General features: G+C 35.9%; 1 protein-coding gene and 1 long non-coding RNA gene across 2 annotated transcripts in view; one reads left to right on the top strand and one right to left on the bottom strand.

The window, feature by feature from the left end:
- galk2 (galactokinase 2) overlaps positions 1-19586 on the top strand; it is a 97419-nt gene extending 77833 nt beyond the window's left edge. The window contains exons 8-10 of the mRNA XM_052040397.1: positions 876-1083; positions 12539-12740; positions 18485-19586. Coding sequence (XP_051896357.1) covers positions 876-1083; positions 12539-12740; positions 18485-18692 — 618 coding nt within the window. The 3' untranslated portion in view covers positions 18693-19586. The remainder of the gene's footprint in view (positions 1-875; positions 1084-12538; positions 12741-18484) is intronic.
- LOC127583950 (uncharacterized) lies at positions 18925-22414 on the bottom strand. The gene is made up of 4 exons (XR_007958319.1): positions 22188-22414; positions 21905-21979; positions 19856-19925; positions 18925-19039 (listed from the first exon to the last, which is right to left on the bottom strand). It is a non-coding gene; the product is annotated as an uncharacterized LOC127583950 (long non-coding RNA).
- Between the last annotated feature and the right edge of the window lie 984 nt (positions 22415-23398).

Genomic DNA, 23398 nt, shown 5'->3' with positions numbered 1-23398 from the left:
TTTTGCAAGGAAGAATGGGCAAAAATCCCCCAAACAAGGATTGAAAGACACTTAGCTGGCTACAGAAAGCATTTACAAGCCGTGATACTTGCCAAAGAGGGTGAAACTAAGTACTGACCATGCAGGGTGCCCAAACTTTTGCTTCGGGCCCTTTTCCTTTTTTGTTATTTTGAAACTGTAAAAGATAGAAATAAAAAAGTAATCTTGCTTAAAAATATTAAAGAAATGTGTCATCTTTAACTTTATGCCTTTTGGAAATCAGGTCATCTTTTACTCGCTTAACTATTCACAGCAACATAAATTTTGACCAGGGGCACCCAAACTTTTGCATGCCACTGTATATGTGCAGAGGGGTGATTCTAAATTATCTCCTGCCATGTTACAAAAGTAGGCTGAATCAAAATTTCTTGGGTGTAAAGAAAAATTGCATTTATATAGTGTCTTTCACATCTCCCTATAGCTGATGAAATACCTCTGAAGCATTGTCATCCTTAATTCAGACAGTTTGTGCAAACGGCAATGCAATAATTAGTTTTAGTAATGGTGGTTTATGGATAAATATTGACCAGGACATAGAGGTTAGGTTGGATTTTATACTCCCATCTCAGCAGTGGGCTTTGAATCCATTGCTTTATGAGGTGAGAGTGTTATACACATCTGCAGCTGACACTATGCTGGCTTCTAATGAATTATCAGCAGATCAGAAACTTCTAAAATGGTTAGGGTTTCGGTGGTTATATAAAATAACTGTCCGGTATTGAGTGGAGACTGACCCAACCGAATTATCATGTTAAGCTATTTATGATGTAACAGGAGAATTCTTTAAGACTCTTTCATGTAAAACTAACAGTGGTGTGGCTTCTTTTGGTCTTTAGGTTCTAGCAAAAGCAAAAGGTCTTGAGTGGCAGAAAGTTTTAAAATTGGGAGACTTACAGCAGGAGCTTGGTGTTGATCTGGACATGATGCTTTCAATTGTGGAACAAGAGCTGCACCCTGAACCTTACAGTAAGGAGGAAGTTTGTCAGTGCCTTGGGATCAGCCAAAAGGAACTATGCAGCTTCCTGAGTCAGAACACACAGGATGGTGAGTCCTTGGTCAAACTCTGACTAGTATGATTGTGCCTTGAACTGTATTTCTAGTCATACAGTTTCAGAGGTGCTGGTAAAATTTTCTTTAATTGCATTCTTTTGGTCATGAGTAACTAAATATTGCAAAAATCTTGGTGCACTCCTATTGTTTAACAGGTATGAAAAGCAAAATACTCAATTCCTCACATTAGATAGTGAAAAGCAAGTGTTAAGTATTTATCAAATTTTCAAAAAATGCAGAGCTCATTGTTTTGTTTAGTTGGATATATTTTTCCAATGTGCTTAATGCAGTGAAGACTATGCAGTATATAAGAACTAGACCTCCATCCTGCTTTACCATTAAACTGGATGATAGTTGATCTGTTTCTTAATTACATTTTCCATGGTTCCCTAACTTTTAAAATGAAAATTCAGTATTAGTTTGGGAATGTTGAATTAATATGTCCTAATCTGCTTTAGTTGTGTGTGTGCGTGTTTTTGTTTTGGGGGTGGGGGGCTGGTGAGAATACAAGGATGAGGTTTCCTTATAGATTCCCACCATCTTTTCTGTGAAGAAGTGGTTTCTGACATCACTTAAGAACCGTCTGACTCTAATTTTAACATCATACTTCTTTGTCCCATCAGAGGAAATAGTTTATCTCCACCTTTGTCTTTGATTTGGCTAAATAACTGTTGTAATAGCTTTGGTATTTTTAAACCAAATGCAAGTGATAAGATCAGCTGATATTAAAGTGATTAGGTAATAGGTAATTATTGGACCACAGGTGATAAGGAGAGTGGGTAGTTTGGTTGTGTGATTCAGTTGAAGCCAAATGGTGCACATCCTATTCTAGAGGCCAGTACTTTATCCCTATCAACATCAGTACTAGTAAAAAGATTAAACAGCAGATAAGAACTATATTTTTTTTACTCAAAGGCATGTGAGCCCAATGTGTTTTTATGATAATCCATAAAAACACACTGGGCTCATAGTCATCTTACATGATCATCTTTAATAAGTTTCATAGTCATCTTTATTGATACTATTTATTCATTTAATTATTTTGATATAAATTTCCCAGCGGGATTTGATTATGTTTCTATATCGATAATCCAGGCCTTTGATGCTTGTTCTTTAACTGAGCCACTGAGCTACAACCTGCTTAGTTTTGCTTTGTTTTGTTTGGTTTTCTACATTTTACTGTAAATTGCACTTTCTAACTTTGTAGATGAAGTAATAACATCATAGAACATAGAATATTAGTACAGGAACAGGCACATCAGCCCACCATGTCTGCACCGATCATCACGTCTGCACGACCGCTCTGTTTGCTTGTTGTATTCACACTTTGTGAAATCTAACCATGATCCATAATTGCAACTGGATAGCTATACCACTTTCACATTTGAGTAAATAATTAAGCTAATATGAGGAAGAAAGGTTGTACGTTTGCAAAATCACATTTCTACTTTACATTTCTAGAATCCTTAAGAACTTCTAGTGTTTCTGCTTTTGTTGTCTAATAACAGTTGCAAAGTGAGCTGTGGATTTCCCGTTGAAAGGTCAAGTCCATCAGAAGCCTGAACTTAAACTCCCTGAATCTGCTGGAAATCAAATGTTATCATTTTATTGAGAAATCCTTGATGTACTGCTCCAATCTTCAGCATTGGAGATGTAATCAGTCTATTCTTTCACATTCTCTGTTAGCATGTGAGTTATGAATTGAGATTTGGACTTTAGAAAGGTTATCATAAAGAAGTATTTGAGTATTGACAAAGAAAAACTAATTTAAATTTTCACATGTGTAAATTGAGAATTGATATCAGGAAGTCTTTCACTCTGAGTAATCACTGTGTGGAGTCAACATCAGTAGTGGTGGCAAGGACCCTGGAATTGTTTAAAAAAACAGATGCTTTAGTGAAGGATTTCTTTTCAAGTTCTTACAGATAAATAGCTAAGGTAGGTAAAATGACTTTCCTCAACTGTAGTTATCTGCGTATGACTAATCTTAATTTTCATTCAAGTTGAGTATAGTTTTTTACCCCATTAAATCATTCACATGTAATGCATTTAAACACCACCAGGTGGCATTCATTTAGATTATTGCAAATTTGTTGTATCTATTTAAAAAGCACCTTATAATATTATTGAAACATTCCAAAGTACCTGACCCCAATAAATATTATGAAAATGTGGTGTTTTATTGTGTAAGCAGATACCATAACCATAATGTGTTAGCAGTACCCAACCAGAAGCAAACAGATAAATGACTAATTCATATTCTTCCCATTGGCATCGATAAATGATGAATGTTGGCCAGTATGCTTTGGAGATCTGTTTTTCTTTGTATAATGTCCTGCCATATTGCTTGCAGAATGTGATTAGTCATTTACTATGCAGTAGTCCTACCATTTTAGTTGTGATTCATTTGAAATCACAATCTTATTTGTGGTATTAAATGTATTTCCTATACTTTGGACTCTTGGTCAGAAGATCCCAGTAATTGCTTCTGGAGAAATGCTTTCCTTTTTTGAAAATTGAATTTGAAATATATGTGCATTGACTAAGTGCAATATGTAAAGATGTATTGTAAGTAATATTAATTTATAGTTGAAATAGTTATAGCCAGTGGCAAGCCATGTAATGAATTGATGATAAATCTGCCTGTAATGGTGCAGAATACTTAGAATCATGTATTTGTACAAATTTAGAAAAAGACAACTGGCTGACATCGTGCTGGAAGAATTTTGGTCCTAGTGTTGATATCAAGGGTTCTTGGCTTAGGGTGAAGGCCAACTAAAACCTGCTGCATTCTGCTGAGATATAGGTCCAAGGTGCTACTTTAGAAGAGCATTCATTACCATATTAGTGCCCTTTTCCATTTAACACTGCAGTTGTTTGTTGTGGTGATGTTAAGAGTTAAATGCTATGTGCTGGATGCTTGGTGCCATCAGTTCACTTCTTGCAAGAATTGGTATTAAACATCCATGTTTATTTAATTTTCACTCATCAGCCACATTGTCCATATGTGTTGAGCAAAAGCTTAGTCCATTGTGTAAGGAAAATGTTTTTGATCAATTGATGATCTTGTTCTTAACTTCCCAGCACAGTACAACAGATGTTACTGAAGTAGAATAATGAAACTGTCCTTCGACAGAATTTCAATTATTGTTTGGATATTGTTACAGACTCAGTGAAAGTCCCTTTAAGATAGAGTGTGTGTGTGTGGCGTGCTTACGCCAACAGAAGATAAAGGACGTAATGACGTTGAAGAAGTCAGAAGAAAGGGGGAGAGAGAGAGAGAAAAGGGAGAGAGACACTAGCCTGCTAGTTTCTCCATCGATGGATGAGAAACAATAACTGTGTCTGCCACAAAAATCCATGTATGGAAATTGGAAGTAATCCAGTAGAGTTCACTTTGTTGCTGACCTGTAGAAGGAAACAGGTATTTGTGTGGACGACCACAATTCGAATGCTTTTTGGGGTGAGGAAGTCACTACCGTGTAAACACTGAGGTGTTGTCTGGGTTCCATCGTGGAACATTTGGACTTCATAATTACTCTCTCTATGTTTCTCTACATCTACGTCTTATCTTCAGACAACGGTGGTTGTTGAAGAAGCCTTTGCTCATGTTTCACCTTATGGCTTGCGGAACTGAACTTTAAGAACCATTCCTGAACTGGGAGTTTGGGGCTTTGCCACACACACACACACGAAGAGTTTAGTTTTTGTGGTTAATGTTCAAGGTTTAACATTTTTGAATTCTAACATACTAACATTTTTACTTTTATTTTACGTATTATCATAAGTAGTGATTAATAAAATAGTTTTTAACACCGAATCATGACTTTTCTTTTGTTGCTGGTTCGTGACAAAATTGGGGGCTCGTCCGGGATTTGAACCCAGGACCTCTCGCATCCCAAGCGAGAATCATACCCCTAGTATGATCAGTATTTCCAACATTTTGAAAAGGACTGTAAGATTTTGTCACAAAATTAGTAACCTGTATGCAAGGCTGAAGATCAGAACTTTCTCTGTCACCTTCAATGTGTAATAGTTATGTAAAGTCAACACCTGGTATTTTACAGTAAGTTTTTAAAGGCAAAAATGAAAAACTCTTTCAAAACAATTTAAGTTATTTCTTTAAGACTATTAGTGAGGCTAAAATTGTAATCAACAGGGCTCAGTGAAGAGCGGTAAGAATGAGATCATAAGTTACAAGTAGTGACTTCTGAGGCTGAACTTGGTTTTTAATAGGAGAAAAGAAGATTAGCCAAGGTCTAAGTCTGTATAATACAGAAGAGGCCATGTGTCCAGTTTTCTCCCTTCCATCCTTGGTAATTGCTGCTGACCGTCAGCTGAGATTTGCGCTCCAATATCTCACCCAAGTGCTCATTTGACAAAGTCTTCATCCATGAATGTAAAGTGTCAGCGGGCTATTTGTATGGATACCGCAGCCAAATGTTGCTGGTGTTGCCTGAAGGCCATATGTTCACACCTTCAGGTAGGACATTGGAAGCAATTGGAGGCTATTTCTCCCCCTCCCACCCCCCCCCCCCCCCCAAACCATTCCTCTAGCAATATCAAAGCCCAGGAATGCTGCAGTCAATTGGAAGATCCACTAACTCTCAGGCAACTAGAAATGAAAACAGATCTTTCATGAATATTTAGAGCAGATCACATTTTGAAATGTAGTTGCCCATTAAACCTAGGAGGAGGTGTTTCCCCAGATTTTTCTCAGTCTGCTGAGTATAAGTTGACTTAATGGCAGTAAATTGCATGATTAAAATAACGAAGACTCTTGGCACACTTGCTTTTGGGTCTTACCTCTGGAGTGGGTTGGAAGGGTGAAGATTATCTCTGGTTCCTGCTACAGGAACTGGGTGACACTGCTAACAGAATTAAAGAATTTTATCCTCAGTCTTTATTGCTTACCACAGTTGTCTGTGTTGTAATGAATTGTATTTTGGAACTAGTACAGCAAATCTTCATCACCATTTCTCACTTGAGTCTACTCCAAAATGACCAAAACCTTGGGGGGATAAAATTAATCCACTTTTTCACTGTCTAGATTTGAAGGGGTATCTGATTCACAGTGTATAACGCACAAACATATAATAGTAAATGATGTTGGAATTGGAGACTTTTGGTTATGTGCCATCTCATTCAACAGCCACCTGTCTTAAGCAAATGATTTGATTCAGGCTGGGATAAGATAGTTCAGAAAAAAAAACGTAACTGCATGACTTAATGCTTGGAGCTGAACCCCATGAGATTAACATTTCACATATGGCAACGTGAAGGAAAATACACATACCATTGAAAACAAAGTTACTATACAATTTCATAAATCTATATGGTGGGCCGAAGGGCCTGTATTGTGCCGTATTTTTCTATATTTCCACTAAACTCCTTAATATGTGCGATACAGCAGCTACAGTAAAATTGTATGGAATATGATTTCAACAAATCCTCTCAAGATCTTGATTAGGCATGCTTATTAGAGTCTTACAGAAATCATGTATTAGAGAATTATGCACAAATATGTATAAATGTATATCCTTTGATTTTCCTGATGGAAAATGTGGACTAATTTGGCAACTGTCATAAATCAGTCATCAGTCCGATATTTTGTATGCTGTAGTCCCACAGTATAAAACAGATCCACATTTTCTCTTTAATGTTATTTTCCGTAATACATATTGAGAATGTATCTTTAAATATAAATTTTCTAAAGTAATTTTGTGTGTTTTTGTATTTGGCCACATAAAAAAAATACGGAGTCTTCTATAATTTTCCTATTATTTAAAGGTAGCTTTTAGTGTTTAAAAGAATGACTTTATTTCACTGATTTGGTGCAATGTTTTGGAAAAGTAGCAAATGCAAAGGGAACATAATTTAATGTGCTCAGATACTTATTTATAGAAATAGCAAAAAGTAAGCGGATTTTTTATCTAAAACTAGGCCCAGCAAAGAGGGTGCAGTTTCTGTGGACTGGATCTTGTCTTTTAAGCAAAACTAGCATTCATTTCAAACCAGATGGTAATACTCATTTAGCAGCTCAGTAGATTGGAGCACAGTTACAGTAATTCCCTTGTGTATGTATGAGAGAGGGATACTTAGGTAGTGAATTTGAGCCAGGAACCCCCTGGCTGTAAAGCAAACATTTGACCATAGAACTGTATAGGCCATCAAGTAAAGATTAACACTGGTCATCCCAAAATATGTGCTTTTTTCTGTAAATAAGATGTCTTGGTTTGTTTCTTTGCCTTTTGTTAGATCTAATTATATCCCTGGCATAAATACAATGTCAATTTTCCTCTTGCCACACACTATGCTCTTTCCAGAAATTTGACAGACAAACTATCCTTTGGGCAATGCACATGTTGTATATTAGTAGTCTTTAGGACTTTGTGACCCCTATTGGCATGCCTGCCATTCTTACTTTTGTTTTTTGGAGATGATCTTTTTCAATGTAGCACCTCCCCCAGGCAACCTAACCAATTGGAAACGACTGTAGGGTAACCAGACATGTGAACCTATATTCTGGGACTTGATGACAGGGACATCTAACTTCGATGTCTGTGGCATTATGAGTAATAACTGCCTTTGTGGTTATTCTGAATCCTTTGACCTGGTCTTAAATATCTTGAAAAATATAATCAGTGGATGCTGACTAGTCTGTGTTTGTGAAAAGTAACAAATTCTGAACTTTAAAGAAATTTATTTGAATTTTCTACTTTTTTCAAGCAGTGTTTATTGTGAACTTCAATGATGTTTAAAGAGAAATGTGGTGTACAGTTGATGTATGTTGTTTGTCTCAAATTGCAAGATTGATCATGCTAAACAGCTTGCTTGACCTCCTGAGTAATTTTTGATATGCAGCCAGTAGTTGGAACACCACTCTGGCTCATAATGCATAACGTGACGAGAGCGCCGAAATCATAAAGTATTTTAAGGTGATCTGGCCAATAAAGCCTTGCTTTACCAAAGGGTAGCCTCTGAATCAGTCCCAGTCATTGGCAAGGATGCTGCATTAAAATTAAAACCAGCTATAGTTTACTTCATTCTTTGGGTTACTACTGTTCAATTGTGATTTACAAGAGTATGTAAGATATGGAAATCTCTCACGCAACTCAGATATGCCTTGAATGAGTGTGCACTGTGAAATCAGCTTTCCTCATAATAACAGCCTTGCTATTGAGAAATATATTTATAGAGAAAGCATCCATGGGTAAGTATATCCTGTGGGATTCATGCTAGCCCCTGGTCATTTAGTTTGTTGTTCTACTAACTAATTTGCAGTTATTTTTCTAAAGTTAAAGACTTATTGCTTTCATAATTTCAGTATTCTTAATTTCATCATAATTGGTTAACTTAAGAGTTTTTGAGAAGACTTTCTTAAATAACTAATTAAAGAATTAAGTTATTGGCTTTTTGGTAGGTATATAATCCCAGAGGAGAAAGTAATTTTGGAGTAAATTGAAACAGCTGTAAATTTTTCTTCTGAAAGCTGATGTTTTTACAGTATGCAATTCAGTGTCAAAAAAGAGCAGACTGTGACAAAACTAATTAGAAAAGCTATTTTCTTTCTAGTTATTTTGTAATAATATTTGCATGCAGTATTCTTGTTATTTACGTCTTGAGTTCATTGCTGTCTCTTTGGTCTGCCAAAGCCACTACTGTAAAGTCTGATATACAGAGTGTGTATCTTAGTTATATGGGGCATTCAGGCAGGTGGTAAACTTTCCACAAGTTAATGGCTTTATGGCAAAATTACAAAGATGAGTAGGAAAGTGCAAAAGTTCAAATGATTTGTTTTTAATTAGTGTCCTCCTTGTGCTCTGATAAAGACTGGATTTCCAAATATAGTGAAACGAGCAACTGTAAAAGGTGGTTTAATAATATTTGTAACAATATTAACGGAATTAGATGATCAGACCAGTAGCCTAATCCTGGTCCTTATTTCTGTTTTTCCATGAGATATTTAAGAAGCATATGCCAAAAAATTAGAAATTACCCTTATGTCAAATGGATACTCATGCCCAATCGGGCCTCTTCCCTTCCCTGCACCTCCACTTGCCCTGAAAAATCAGCACAAAACTGACTAAAAACAATTTTCTTTCATAAAAGATAATACAGTATTCAGAATCATCCATTAAAACAGGACCTGTGCCATTCCCAAAAGGGCCTTAAACAATTTAGCATTACTGTAAAAGTGTTGTTGCACAGCTTACAAGTGCAACTATCCTTTGTTTTCTCTGTGTAAGGTATCGGCACAGGCCACCTTTCTTCCTCTTGTGCCGACATGGAGAGATGAACCAAGAAGAGCCCCAGGAGTCGGTGGCAGTTAGGGAGGAGTAGTTGGGGATGAAACACACTGCATTGTAGTATCTGTTACCCTTGGGGATTGGTTCCATGGAGGAGCAGCACACATGTTGCAGGGAATCAGGAGAGGGAGCATGCATCCATACTGCTCAGGGATCTCAGGTGAGGGTGATGATTGGAATCCTTTCACGATGAGGCTGATCTGGATGGACACTGAGATGGTGAGCATGCTGTCAGGCCAGCCTGAATGATGAGATGTCCTTTTCCATGTTTTCTGAGGTGAATGTGTGGCACCAGGATGCCATGATCTCCACTCTGGAGGCAGATCATCATTCCCCACACACTGCCTACTTGAGAAGGTAACTTCTGCTGTGGAGAAACAGATGGAAGCTGCAAAGTCTTTATGCCTCTATTCAGTCTCATCCTGATCCAGCTAGGTGCCTGGTCTTTGCCACACAGGTGCATCTGAGAGCATGAAAGGAACTGTAGCATGCTACCAGGAAGTAGATTAATGACCTTGCAAAGAAGAGAGATCCTATCCATTATCGGCTCATGAGCAAAGTGATATTGCACATGAACAGCTAGCTGTGATCAACAAGGGACATGTGACTCGGGTTGTGTCAGACAACCCACCTCCAGTTTGAGACAATGATGGAGTGATCTGAGTCTTACAGTTCGCTCTTTCCAAGGATAAAGGTGACCTGGGTGTTGCCAGGAAATATGGATTTGTCTGCAAGGAAAACCTGTGTCTCCTTTGCTAATGATGAAAATGATGGTTGAAAAGTCCCATGACAAATGAGAGTCAAGTTGACCTAGACCTCCACAGAAAGAGCAATTATTGCACAGAACTATGGATGAAATGCCTCATGCAGCATTTCAAATAAACAAAGACATCCTTGGAAAATATGAGCCTGTGAAGTCACTGAAGAAGTCAGGTAGGAGGTGGTATCTCTGAAGATACTGTGAGAGTATGCCTTTCTAAGCTCAGCAACACTGCCCTTGTCTCTCCCACTTTCTTTTGCTCTTCTACTCCCTCAATCCACAGCCCCTCTCCTATTCCTGCCCCCCCAACAACTTTAACCAATGACTGTCAAAGCAGTTTCCCAAGTTATCCCAATTTTGTTTGTGTAAGTTCACTGTATGCAAATTATCGGCCACATTTGCTGCAATACTGTTGTACTTATTTAAAAGTTCTTAATTATCTTTAAAGAGCTATGGGATGTCCTGAGGTTGTGAACGATATAACAGAAGTGCAAGATTTTTATTTTCTTAGTGGATGTTTGCATCAGCAGGCATTTAATCTGTTTATGTATTGAAAATAACTAATTTCATATGCAAGGGTTTTCTCAAGTTATGTGTAGTAAATTTTTGAGATATTTTGTAATTTAAATAAACCATGATGATTTATTTTTCTGCTTTATGTGAAAAGAATTTTAAAGAGTACCAGTACTCGGTTTAGAAGAGTGGTGAATCATTAGATCAGGGAGCACAAAATTTCCTTGTCTATGTTTAGTCTGAAAATAAGAGACTTCATGGAGTCTGGAGTTAATTTTGGGAGCTTCTAGAAACACTAGCCTCCTTGCGGGATATCTCTGTGCTCCCACCTCTGGGGGTCTGTCATACGAGTGAAATGGGACATAGCAAAAGATATTGAGGGAAGAATCAGGGGTATGCAATGATTGGTGTGAATATGTGAGTGACTGTCAGGCTATTGATTGACTATTCCATAGGACAGCTTTTCCAACAGTTCTGAGTTGTTAGTGGGGAGGATTATGCAGCAATGACTGGACTGTGTCTGTGCCATTTTAAGACTGCTAAATAGTCTTTAACTTTGTCACACTTGTTTTCACTAGATCCTGCAGGGTCCATTGCTTCTAGATTATGCATGGAATCTTTATAAATTTTTAAGAAGGTGTAAATATCTTTTAGGGGTCATTAGCACTTTATTGTAAAAGTTTGGTTTTTAGGCCACATACCTTCAGTGCCTTCATTCAAGTCATTTATATAAATTGTAAAAAAAAAACTGAGGTTCCACAAGATGAGTGACAGCCTCTTGCATACTAATCACCATTGTCTTTATATTTCCAATTATTTCTGGTGTGTCCAGGATTCTCTGGAGCAATTAGACTCCATAGCAATTGATGTGTTCTGTAATTTGGGTATGCAAGTTACCCCAAGTGGCAGGTAAATCTTCTTAAATATTTAAGTAAACAACCCATTCTTGCCTGCATATATTGACAAAATCAGCAGTAGAGTTCACTAATGTGTGGATCCCAGCACACTGGTCCTGATAAGTTTCAGCTCTGTGCTGCTGCATCATTTCTATCTTCTATTACATCTACCACAGATTGCCCCCAATGCTTTACATCTCCTATGTACATACCAGCTTTTCTTTTCTTCAGTTCCCCGATTTTATTAAAACAGTATTCATAACTGTAGATCTTTCTGATTTTTTTTTAACTCCAGATTTTAATATAAGGACATTAATGTGTACATCGTGTTATTATTTATTTCATCTCTTCCAGGGGAGTGCAAGCTCTCATAGTGACTGTTGTTCTGGGTATTGTATAGAATAAAACTGACCATTACCTTAAAAATTAAATTTTTCACAACCATTAAATTGCAGCCGAACCAGAAACCATCATTGTTTAATCATAATATAATAACTTGTGACTGAATAGATTTCCCTTCCATGTCTCATTGTTCATTTCACATTATTATATTGAGATGTTTAAATGTTCTTTGGTTACCTTCAGCCTTATAAATCAGAAATCATGCAGTTTTTCAAGTTATGAACTTTCCAGAAATATTAAGGAATTCAATTTTTTTAAAAACAGACTTTTTGGTGATTGTAAATTTATGTTGCTACAAATTGAGTTTTGACCACTGGAATTTATTACAGAGGAGAAAAGTGGTCATGAAGAAACAAAACATTTCTGAAATAGCAATGCAGAGCTGGAACAGAACCTTGTCAGTCAGTCATAATTGAAAAGAATTCTTTCCTTAATCTCTATGTTCATCATTTTGAGCTCCAATGGTGATGTGAACTGCATTGTTAATTTCAGTTGTTTACATTCAATTGTTATTTAGTGGGCAATATGTTGTTTGAATGATTTTCTTTATTTTACTCTATTTTATTCAGTGACATCTTTTAAAGTTTATCAGCGCGCTAAGCATGTTTACAGTGAAGCCAGACGTGTCCTAGAATTCAAGAGAGTTTGTGATGAGACTTCTGCCAATGCATTGCAACTGCTGGGGAACTTGATGAATCAGAGCCATATCAGCTGCAGGGATATGTATGAATGCAGCTGTCCAGAACTTGATCAACTGGTAGACATCTGTATGTAAGTTTTCCAAAAGAGTAAGACTTAAGTGGTTTGATTATATGTTAATTAGTTACTTAGGAATATTTTGTTTCACATTTTCCATAGAACAAACACAACAAAATCAAAACTTTGTTTTTAGCCAAGAATTAGAGAAACTACAAGGAGTAATCTCAGTTTATTGAAGCAGTAATTTAGACATGAAATTCAGAGCATAATCCTAGAATATGTCTGTTTTATGTCAATGCAACCACAATACTTCAGTTTTGAAGCCAGTATGAAAACTATTTTTGGAACAAAAACTTGGTGCAAAAAAAAAATGGAGTGTAGAAATATAAGCATACAGATGGAAGGCAATGAGTTGATTTATTTGCCCTGGGCTATTTTATATAGATTAGGAAACATTTTACAAATTCACTTCCATGGATCTGCTTCAATAGTGCTGAACTGAGTAGGATATATTTATACAAAGATGTTTTGCAGAGAAGGAAAGTGTAATAAATGCATTTATTCAAGATATATTTACAAAAAGTAATTTACAAATTTACACAAAAATGTGTAGACATGAAACCACTTGCAACCATTGCAGACAGTAGAGTGTGCCCTTAATTGTTCCAGAGAAACTGATCTACTGGCTGAATATGTAGACTGATGGGAAATGGCCTTCTAGTGATCAGTTTTCGAAGCATCTTGGTTCAAGCTTAATAATTACTTGTAACTTCATATAAATTTTGCATTGCAGGATAGCCAATCTCAACCACATGATGAAAATATCAGAAACCAAAATTACTATATTTATACGTATATAAATTAGATAGTGAAATACAAAGAATTAAACATGAAAGTAGTTACTAAGAATGAAAAATTATAAAAGTCTCACTAGCATTTTGTGTGGTTAATTTGCCCCATCAAAGTTTTGCCAGTACTGTTGTTAATCATGCCATTGCAACAATAGCTCCTCCAGCAATGTTCTTTAGTTGTTTTTTAGGGCTCCTCTTAAACTGACATTATGTACAGTTGATGTTAATGAGTTCCCTGATCTGACTCTGAATTCACAACAAAGTGGGGATCTGCAACCTACAGTTTATTTCTTCTTTCATTTGGATTCCAAAGTAAATTTTCATGATATTTACCCACAGCCACCACTTTCAAATTCACCCAAATGTTCCTTACCTCCAGCTTACAAAATCAATCACTAAAATACAATTTCTGTAACATCTGATGTTAGCATACCATCAACAGAATCATGTTTAAAAGATACATGTGGCCATAAAGCCTTTTTTCCTTCCTGTGATGGTAACGAGATGTTACACAAATGCACGTTTTTCACAATTGATTCACAAAGAAATTATTAGGACATAAGTTAAGGATAACTAACTTGAATTTATAAAGGCCAAATTATATCTGACAAGATTAGCAAAGTTATTTTAACCAAATATTTGTATATTGATAAAGAAAATACTGTGGATATTGCATTTTGAGCTTTTGAAAGGTTCTGTATGAGAGCAATGAATAAAAATGAAGGCACAAGGTATCAATGAGGTTGTGCCAGCCAAGATAAGGTGGTTAAAATTCAAGAAGCTGAACAAAGTGATTAATAGATATTTTCCAGGTCTGTGGATGTTAAATAATGGAATTCCTCATAGAATCAGTGTTGGAGCCATTGCTTATTATATGAAAGGGATCTGCACTTGTAAATTTGGGACAGAGTATTGTCATTTGAACATGCCAGAAAAATAGGGACCATGATTGAATGTAAATGATTTTGGGAGGATTGGACAAGTTAGTAGTTTAATTCAATCTCAGATGAAATGTAATGTGCAGAAATGCTGTGAATTTCATGTTACAGCTTGAACACATCCTACTGAGATGAAATTCTGTGCAAAATATTTTCTTTGTAAAGCTTTAACATTGGTGAGAATAGGCGTGGAACAGACTGATGGGAAACGCTGTGCACATTATTTGTCAACTATCAAAGATATTGTACTACTACATCACTTGCCAACAGAAAACACTTCATGCTTTTGTGCAATTCATTATTGACTAACACTTTTCTCTCCTGCTTCCTTGTAACTTTAACAAAGACTAATGTATACATTTCCTTTGCAGCATTATGAAGGCTGAAATGTTTTTTTCCCCTTAATGCAACTTAAGTTTGCTTGTCATTTTAAATTTGATCCAATGTGCACCTTTTCAGCAAGCTAACTTTGTGTCTAAGGGCAAGACTATACTAGTGGCTACAAATAACACTTAAAGATAACTGCCTGTAATACTGAATAATCAGTTAACTCACTGCTCTGCAGGTATTCCTTCATTTACGAAGGGGTCACAATCTGGGAAAATGTTTTGTCGAGCATAAATTTGTAAATCTAAAAGGTGTTTCCTGTTGGTTTCATTGAAAAAAATCTCTGGTATTGGTATATTGTTGTCACTTGTACTGAGGTACAGTGAAAAGCTTGTCTTACAAACCGATCATACAGGTCAATTCTTTACACAGTGCAGTTACATTGGGTTAGTACAGAGTGCATTGATGTAGTACAGGTAAAAACAGTAACAGTACAGAGTACAGTGTCATAGTTACAGATAGTGCAGTACAATAAGGTGCAAGGTCACAACAAGGTAGAACACAACTCTGGGTGTGTTCCAGACCTCAAAAATCTAGGTCAAAAAACCTTAAACACTTAAGTACATCAACACAGATCTGAAGTTTAAAAAATCATGTTTTATTAACAATTTAATACTTGATTAAGGTATCTTCCATAATTCAGATGCAAGTATTGTGTGAGTAAGCAAGCAGTCACAGAGTTAACTCTGCTACATTTCTGAATATCCATCTTTTTATCATGTCAAAGAAAAATGCAATAAGTAACTGGCCCAGACAGTAGGAAGCATTGTTCTTGTTACATTTCTAAGCAATATTAATTTGGTACTCTCAAGTCAGAGAAACAGAAAATATGAGCTGCCGAAAGGAAAAGTTACATTATGGAATAATGCAATTTATGCAAAGATTCAGGTGTCCTGTAAACCTCTCCCACGGACCTGAATGCCTGCAGATTATTGCTGGACACAAAAGTATGAGGAATTCTAGACTTTTGAAAGGTAATCTGTGTTTTTGAACCTTTTGTTTTGGGGGACTAGAAACCTAAAAAAGCAGCATACCAGACACATATGTCATTCTCCATTTAAAAAGTGTACTATGCTAACTGACAGAGTCATTTGCTACATGATCCTGGTTAAAGAGGGGCTCTGTCCTTAGATGAATTTCTGAGAATGGATTACAAATGTATCTAAATGATCAGGTAGCTGTGCAAGCTGCTTGTATTCATTTAGTACATAACTATTTTATTTACTTTTTTCTCAAAGGACTCTAAACTAAATTTTTGAAAAACAGTGAAAATTGCTTGAAGACATTAAACTACTAATGCGATCTCATTGGCATCCAGGCCAAGAATTGCCATTGCAGTGGATGGGCATTAATTTGTTGCCTTGCCCGGACTAATTTAACAGGGTTCCACCAATTTAAACATTGTCAGCAATATTTAATGTTGCACCTTGATAATATTTCCATGTTTGTTATGTAATTCACCTTGGGTAGAGGGAAGTAGCAGTAGGTCATGGTTGCCTGTTATGCCTGATACCCTCTGCACTTGCCCAAGAAGTTATAATTTTGAAAACTCTCTCCCTTATTAGTGTAGGCAATGACCCTGGTATTAATTGTATAGCTAATCTTTTAAATTGTAAAATATCTCCACTACACTACAGAATCACCACATGAGGGTGCAAATATGTTTATAAAATTCCTGTCTGTAAACTGTACCCCCATAAATTGGAGTGAAGTGAGAGGTTGCCACTGTGGTTAACTGCCTGTTGGAAATGTACTAGGGCTCTGTAGCAAACCCCTTTTGTAAGGGGAGGCAATCTTGTTCCATATGTCACCCACTGAGAACAGCCATCACCACAGCATGGTGACAAGAGCCTCAGTTGAACTGTGGAGATTTACCATAGGATTGGTTTTATCAAATTGAACCATTAAAGTAAGAACAATGTATGAGAGTGGTGCAACTTAAATTTTATGAGCTTCATATATTGCAAGTGGACTCCTGGGAAACAGACCTAGAGCCTCTTAATCTAACCAGAAACAAGTACAATCACTGGATCAGTAATTCTTACACGATTCTTAGTGAAACGTTGTTTATACTACAACATAGGTGCAACTCAAAATCTCTTGGATATAATTTAGTCACCCCCGATCCATAATGGAAGTTGCTTATCTGGTGGACTTTATTTTAAAATAACGTTTGATTCTAAATTGCAAGAGAAATTACAAAATTCAGACCTAGCTCTGACTCAAAAACACAAAATACTATAAGAACTAAATGAGTAAGGCACCTTCTATGGAAAGAAGAAGCAGTTGATGTTTCAAGTCATAGAGCCTTAATCAGAACTGAGAGAGAGAAATTAGACTAATTAGAAGAGTAGGTCAGGGAGGACAAAGGGTGAAACAAAGAATGTGTAGAATAGGGTGAAATGATGTAGCCATTAAATCGACAGGTAAAGCTCCTTTGTCTGTGTAATGTATTGCCAATGTTGAGAGTGCCGGGTGATGTTGCATAGACTGGACTACTGAGACGTGCCCTGCAGGCCAGAATATATAATTGAAAGAAAAAAGGACAGGAGGAATGGCAAGCCCAGACTGTCTTTGTCTAAAATACCATAAGTACTTTCTTCCAAAATATATACTATACTAAGTATATTAAGGTATTTATACAACAACTGACATTAGCCATTGTCAGGACATTTGGGGAGGGCTTGGGATTGGCAGTTGTAATTGTGCTGGAGTGGCAAGGTGGGAAATGGGGGGGTGGAAAGGAATGCATTCAAAGGGCCCAAGTAACTCTAGTGTGGAAGATTAGCCCTCTTTAACACAGAAGCAGGACTCAACTGTCATGTTAAGACTATATCTGTGAGTGACCCATGCCTTTCATAACCCATGCATGCCCAAATGACATTAAACAACAAGCAATGCATGGTTTGATGTCAGTGAAGCCCTAACATCCCCTGGATAAGTTTGTAGGTACACAGGGACCAAAATAATTTTGCAAATCTTTCAATTTGCATGCAAATGGCCTGATTGAATTTGATTGGGTTTTATATTAAATTCCATTTCAATGGATTGTATGCAGTGTGAAAGAATATGTAACCTTGCTTCTTTTATCAGTCTTTATGACATTAATTAAAGATCATAAGCAGTGCTTTTTAAACTTAATTTTGGAAAGGACATGGAAGTTCCTTTAAAGTGCATTCTACTGTATGGATCATTTTGCCTTGTAAATTAGGCATATGTGCATTAATGTGAAAAGGAAAAATTGAAATAACTGCAAATGCTGGAAATTCAAAAAAAATAAAATGCTGGAGATGTTCAGGGAGCATCTACAGAGAGAGAAACAGAATTAAATGTTCAGGTGAGAGGTTACTGATCTCAAACTTTAACTCCTCTTTTCTCCCTTCTGACAAAAACAACTACTGATTTAATTTTGCTTCGATCACAAGCTGATAATATGAAAGCCTACTTTGAATGGCCTGCTGACCATGGGTGGGTGGGGAGTTCCATTCCTTAGCACCAACATCCTTCACCTTGCTCCATACAAAAAAAAACAAGAGGAGAATGATTATTATTAGACAAGAAATTCCTGCAAATCTAGAAACAAGAGTGGTTTATTTTCTGCCTGACAACATTAATTGTATTTATTTATTGTCTGTTTCAGACAATCTGGTGCTGTTGGCTCACGGCTAACAGGTGCAGGATGGGGGGGCTGCACAGTGTCAATGGTGCCCACTAACAAGTTGGATAGCTTTCTGGCCAAGGTGCAAGAAGTCTATTACAAAGCTAATGGTCAAAGAACAACCAAGCAGACACAAACTGTGTTTGCCACCCAGCCTGGAGGAGGAGCTGCAGTTTATCATGAGGTTTAAATAAAGTGCCAGGATGAGTAAATGAGGTTCTCCCTCTTTTTGTCTGATTATTATTATGATGCATTCATTCAAAGGAAAAATTCATATTCTTGCAAGAGAATAGAACTGATCACAATATAATTTGTTCAGTTACCCTTTTAATCTTTCTTCATACCATTCCTGAAAATGTTGTTTTTGTAGCAAGATAATTATTGTAGCTTTTAATGGTTTACTAGAGGCTTTAACAAATTATACCTGATAGTAATTGATGTGAGGATTCTGATCTGTACAAATCATTCCTGTATCTGAATCTCTTCAGGCGAGGGCGAATTCGATTTCCACTGTTCCTCACTAGGTTCATCTGTATTCTAATGACAGATTAATCGAGAGGAAAGAAATAGTGTTGTTCTTAAACATAGGTATACTGTGCCAGGTATTATTCTGATTAAACTTTGACTAAAATATTTTTGCCAATTTAATATAAACTGGACACAAGGATTAAGTCTCATCACATAGATAGCACATCCTCTACTATATAACTATTGTACAGTCTTGAAATATAACTCAAGTTCGTTTGGCAAGCCCATACTTTAAGTGTGGACTGGTAGTGAAGTTTGTATATATGGAAGTGGAGCAAAATGGATAAGTTATGCTGTAAGATGTGTGTATGAATTTTTGTTAATTCCATAATTTTGTAATAATAAAATCAGCATTCATACCTACTGTAAAAACATAACTGTTTCTGAAGACACTTCTATACATTCTACAAAAGTAAATCATTTTATGATTTTTGAAACAGTTTTGGGATGTATCGCAGCAAAGAACTACAAATGTATTGTGTTTACTTTCTGTATTGTAATTGAAGCTATGTAATAAACTCCATAGTCTTACAACAAAAATAAAACGTAAAAGAGAGGGAGAGAATATATTTGATGCAATAAATGAATTTAAAATGTAAGAAACATGATAATTATTAACAAACAGAGCCAGGCCTTTTGCGATTAATGCCTCATTAGAAAGAAACCTTTGGTTAAAAATGAGTCATACTAATAGAGGCATTCTTTCCACTGCATAATTATAGAATGGTGCTAAATGTATCAGTTACATACAATGAATAAAAGAATTCATAAGTAGCATCAATGATGGAGGAGTTCAATTATAACTATTATTTAATGCACACTTACCAGTTTGCTGGGGATCATCTTATTTGCGTATTCAAATACATCTGTATTAGTGGAGAGCTCTTTTTTCAGCCTTGCATGATGTAGAGAAAATACATTAATTTTCTTTCCTTCTGGGGAAATATACAAATTCTATAATTTGTAATTCAAAATTGACACTTTTTCATGACTAACAGGTTTTTATATATCTTTTGTATGGTAAAACTCTCCCTCCAATTTAGTTCTCTCCTGGTCCTTTCTAAAAGTGATGATTCATTTTGTGATTAAATTTACAAGGCTGCTGTCAGTACTAAAATGATATTTTCATATTCACGTAGTTTAGGGGAACCTAGTCACACAACATGCAATTTTGAGTTGGATGTTCAAAAGCTCAACCCTTCTTTATGTGAAACAGTTTGTCTATTTCCTAGTCTTGACTCTTGCACGGTAACATTATCTAACCAAGATATTTTTAACACAAGAATTATTCTCACACATCTCCTCTGGATTCTGTGAGGGACCAAAAGTGGGTAGTGTAGTCCCAATACATTGTGATTCATAAGCCTGACAAACCAGTGTTCTTTGATTTAGTCTGCATTGTTCTTTAAATAAAACCCAATACAATATCTTGTTAACTTTAGCAACAGTTTCTTTTTTATATAAATGGTGATGAATATTTAATATTCTGTTCATATTAATACCTAACTCTGTCAACTACTTTTAGTTGTACACCAAAAAATGTGTCCTTTGTTGGCACTACATTTATCTGTCAAATACTATTTGCTGTTAATTCTTTGATCCTGCAAGTGCATATAATTTTTTTGCACTTGATTACTTCTCTATCGTTTTAATCCTTGCAGCGATTTTATCATTTCCAATCTTATGGATAATTCTCACATTAATATTATCCAAGTCACAAAGATGGGTACACAGTAGCTCAAGTCTGGGTGACACCACCATGTGCCTCTAGGCTAAACCACATCCATTAACTACAACTGTGGAACTGGCTGTGGAACTGGAGCTAAATCCTACTCCTAGTGTATCAAATTCCCTAATCATATTATGCTATCTTGCAAAGTAACCGACACTGCACTACCTCATAAAAAAAACTGTAACGTCTAGATAGACAAAGCCCAAGAGATTAATTTTCTCCACTTCCTCAGTCTTAAGTGAACTTAAGAAAGCAGGCCATACAAGAGAAATTGGGAAACTTGCATTGTTAGAGAAGTAGCAGAAAGAGTACAAATTCCACCTATTTAAAAAGTAAATATATACAGTGAACGTCTAATAATGCATAATTCAATTGTTCCCGGTGATCCAGCTCATTTATTATTACAAATTGTGAGCCGGGTCGAGCGTGTAAGTGGTCTGTGCAACCAAAGCCTTGGGGAGGGGGTAGGGGAACTGGAACAATGGGTTGACTTGAGACTGGAGCCAGGGTCTGGAGTGTTTGTATATTTGCTGCACCCTTTAATCTCACTGGGTTCACTGGAAAATGTATTATACTATTATGTAATGTAAAAAAATGTGGAATAGAAGCATGTTTATGGATTAATTGGTGTAACATCCAATAGTCCAGCATCACCAAAGTTCCAAGCATGCCAGATGACCGGTTTTACTCTATTATGAAATTCTTCACGCAGAATTAACATCCAAATAGAAGTAAAATCCCTGGAAATGTTTAAGAACCAAATAAATCCTGCAATGGTGAGAGAGGGTAGAATAAGGAAGGGTGAATTAAACAATTTTTAGGTTAACTATTTCCTATAAGTCAATTAAAATCTTAATACAGTTTTCTGTTGTCAGTCTATTTGTTACTGCTGTTGGTGTATCTTTACAACCACTGAAATATTTTAAGAAGAAGCTCTCCTGGCCAGAGCATGACATCTTTTTTAAATAGGAATAAGTGCTGTATTGACAGAACCTAGGGGCTACATCTATAGTGTGCATTTCTCTCATCTCACCATTCACGTGTTCATTAAAGCTAATACAGTCAGCAATTGACACATTACTTCAGGCATTGAAAAAAATCTTGCGCTGACTAATAACATTTTTATCAAAAGTAGTACAAACCTGTCAATTTTTTTGTTAAACTGGATCTGGTCCCACTTTATTTTTGCAATTGCCTTTTGGGTTTGCTTATGTAGACTAAAAGAAATAAGAAGATAAAAGGCTAACAAATGAGTCTGTGTTAAATATTTAACAATTATTCTATATGCCTGTCTGTATTAATTGCACATTACCTCCTGTACAACAATTCATTTTACTCAAGTATATTCTTTAAAAAATGGACTATTAAACTTCTCATGAGATAATATTGCCTTAAACCAAAAAAAGTGATTATTTTTAAACTTACTTGATGTATTTCTGGTGAAGATCTTTGCTGACCTTCTCAGCTTCTTTGATAACATCTTGGTAGGTTGGATGGAGTGGTGTGCATTGATTTCAGTTAAAGTTTAAACGGTAACTATTTTAGGACTATTTAGTGTCGTAAGACAGTAATTAACTCATTATTTTTTCTCATTAATCTTGCAGTTTCATGCTTAAAGACAGAAGACAAGCTAACAAAATAGTGCCAAAAATAACATGGACAAATTTTTTAAAAATGGGGTCCAAATGCTAGTCAATGCAATTTTGAACTCTCTTGGGATATGAACACAGCTTTGTTAAAGGTCAAGGTTTAGCATTGAAAGCTTAATCACCGCCAAATTAATTTAAAACTTAAATCCAGACCCAAATTAGACCCTTGTGCTGCAGGCCAAATTTCAGCTATATGCTAGTTTCTAACAAATTAATACCACCATGACAACAGATGTTAAATTAATGGTTCAGATTGATGGAAAGGTAAAACAGAAAGGATAATCTTTAACTTTAAAACAGATTGGTACAACTACAACATAACTGCTGATTATTTACTTTAAAAATAATTTCTTTATTATCGTAACTAATTTGGTTAGCAAACTTGTGAAATATGAACTGCCCTAGTACAAACTTCCAATAGACACTGAGCCACTTTGGTTCTAAAAATGGTCTTAAAATGAAATTCTCTCTTAGAAATGTGCTTTTCACAATATTGTTCAGCAAATAATATTTTTTTCTATTTAATAACCATCAAAACACATTTTGTTAAATCAGTATTGTTAATAAAGTTGCTTGATCCATATAAAATATGGATATTACATTTGTTTTTAATAAAGAAATCCAAATTCCAAAAAGCTTATTTTTGTTTAATCCAATACCTTTTGAGAAGCAGCATGCCCATTATCATAGGTTGTAAACAGTTAAATGTCTCCGCCATAGCTCACTAGTATTTAAACACTCCAAACATTCCTGACTGGTTCCAAATAGCTATTAATCTATTAAGCATTGTTTCATTATAGTACCATATTCTGGTATTGTTTAATGAGTTACTTAAGGTTTTTTTTAGCTGAGAGCTCTCACTGAATTTCCTATGACAAAATTGAATGCAGCAGTGGGTTTCTGTGGGTTACTGTTTCAATAGTCCATGTGTTTATGGTAAGGTAAAAGAAAGAATGACCACTTAATAACTGAGAAAGTGGCTTTGCA

This window comes from Pristis pectinata, chromosome 28, assembly GCF_009764475.1.
Source record: "Pristis pectinata isolate sPriPec2 chromosome 28, sPriPec2.1.pri, whole genome shotgun sequence".
NCBI classification, from domain to species: domain Eukaryota; kingdom Metazoa; phylum Chordata; class Chondrichthyes; order Rhinopristiformes; family Pristidae; genus Pristis; species Pristis pectinata.
The sequence above is the reverse complement of the archived record's forward strand: the minus strand, read 5'-3'. Positions and strand labels throughout refer to the sequence as shown.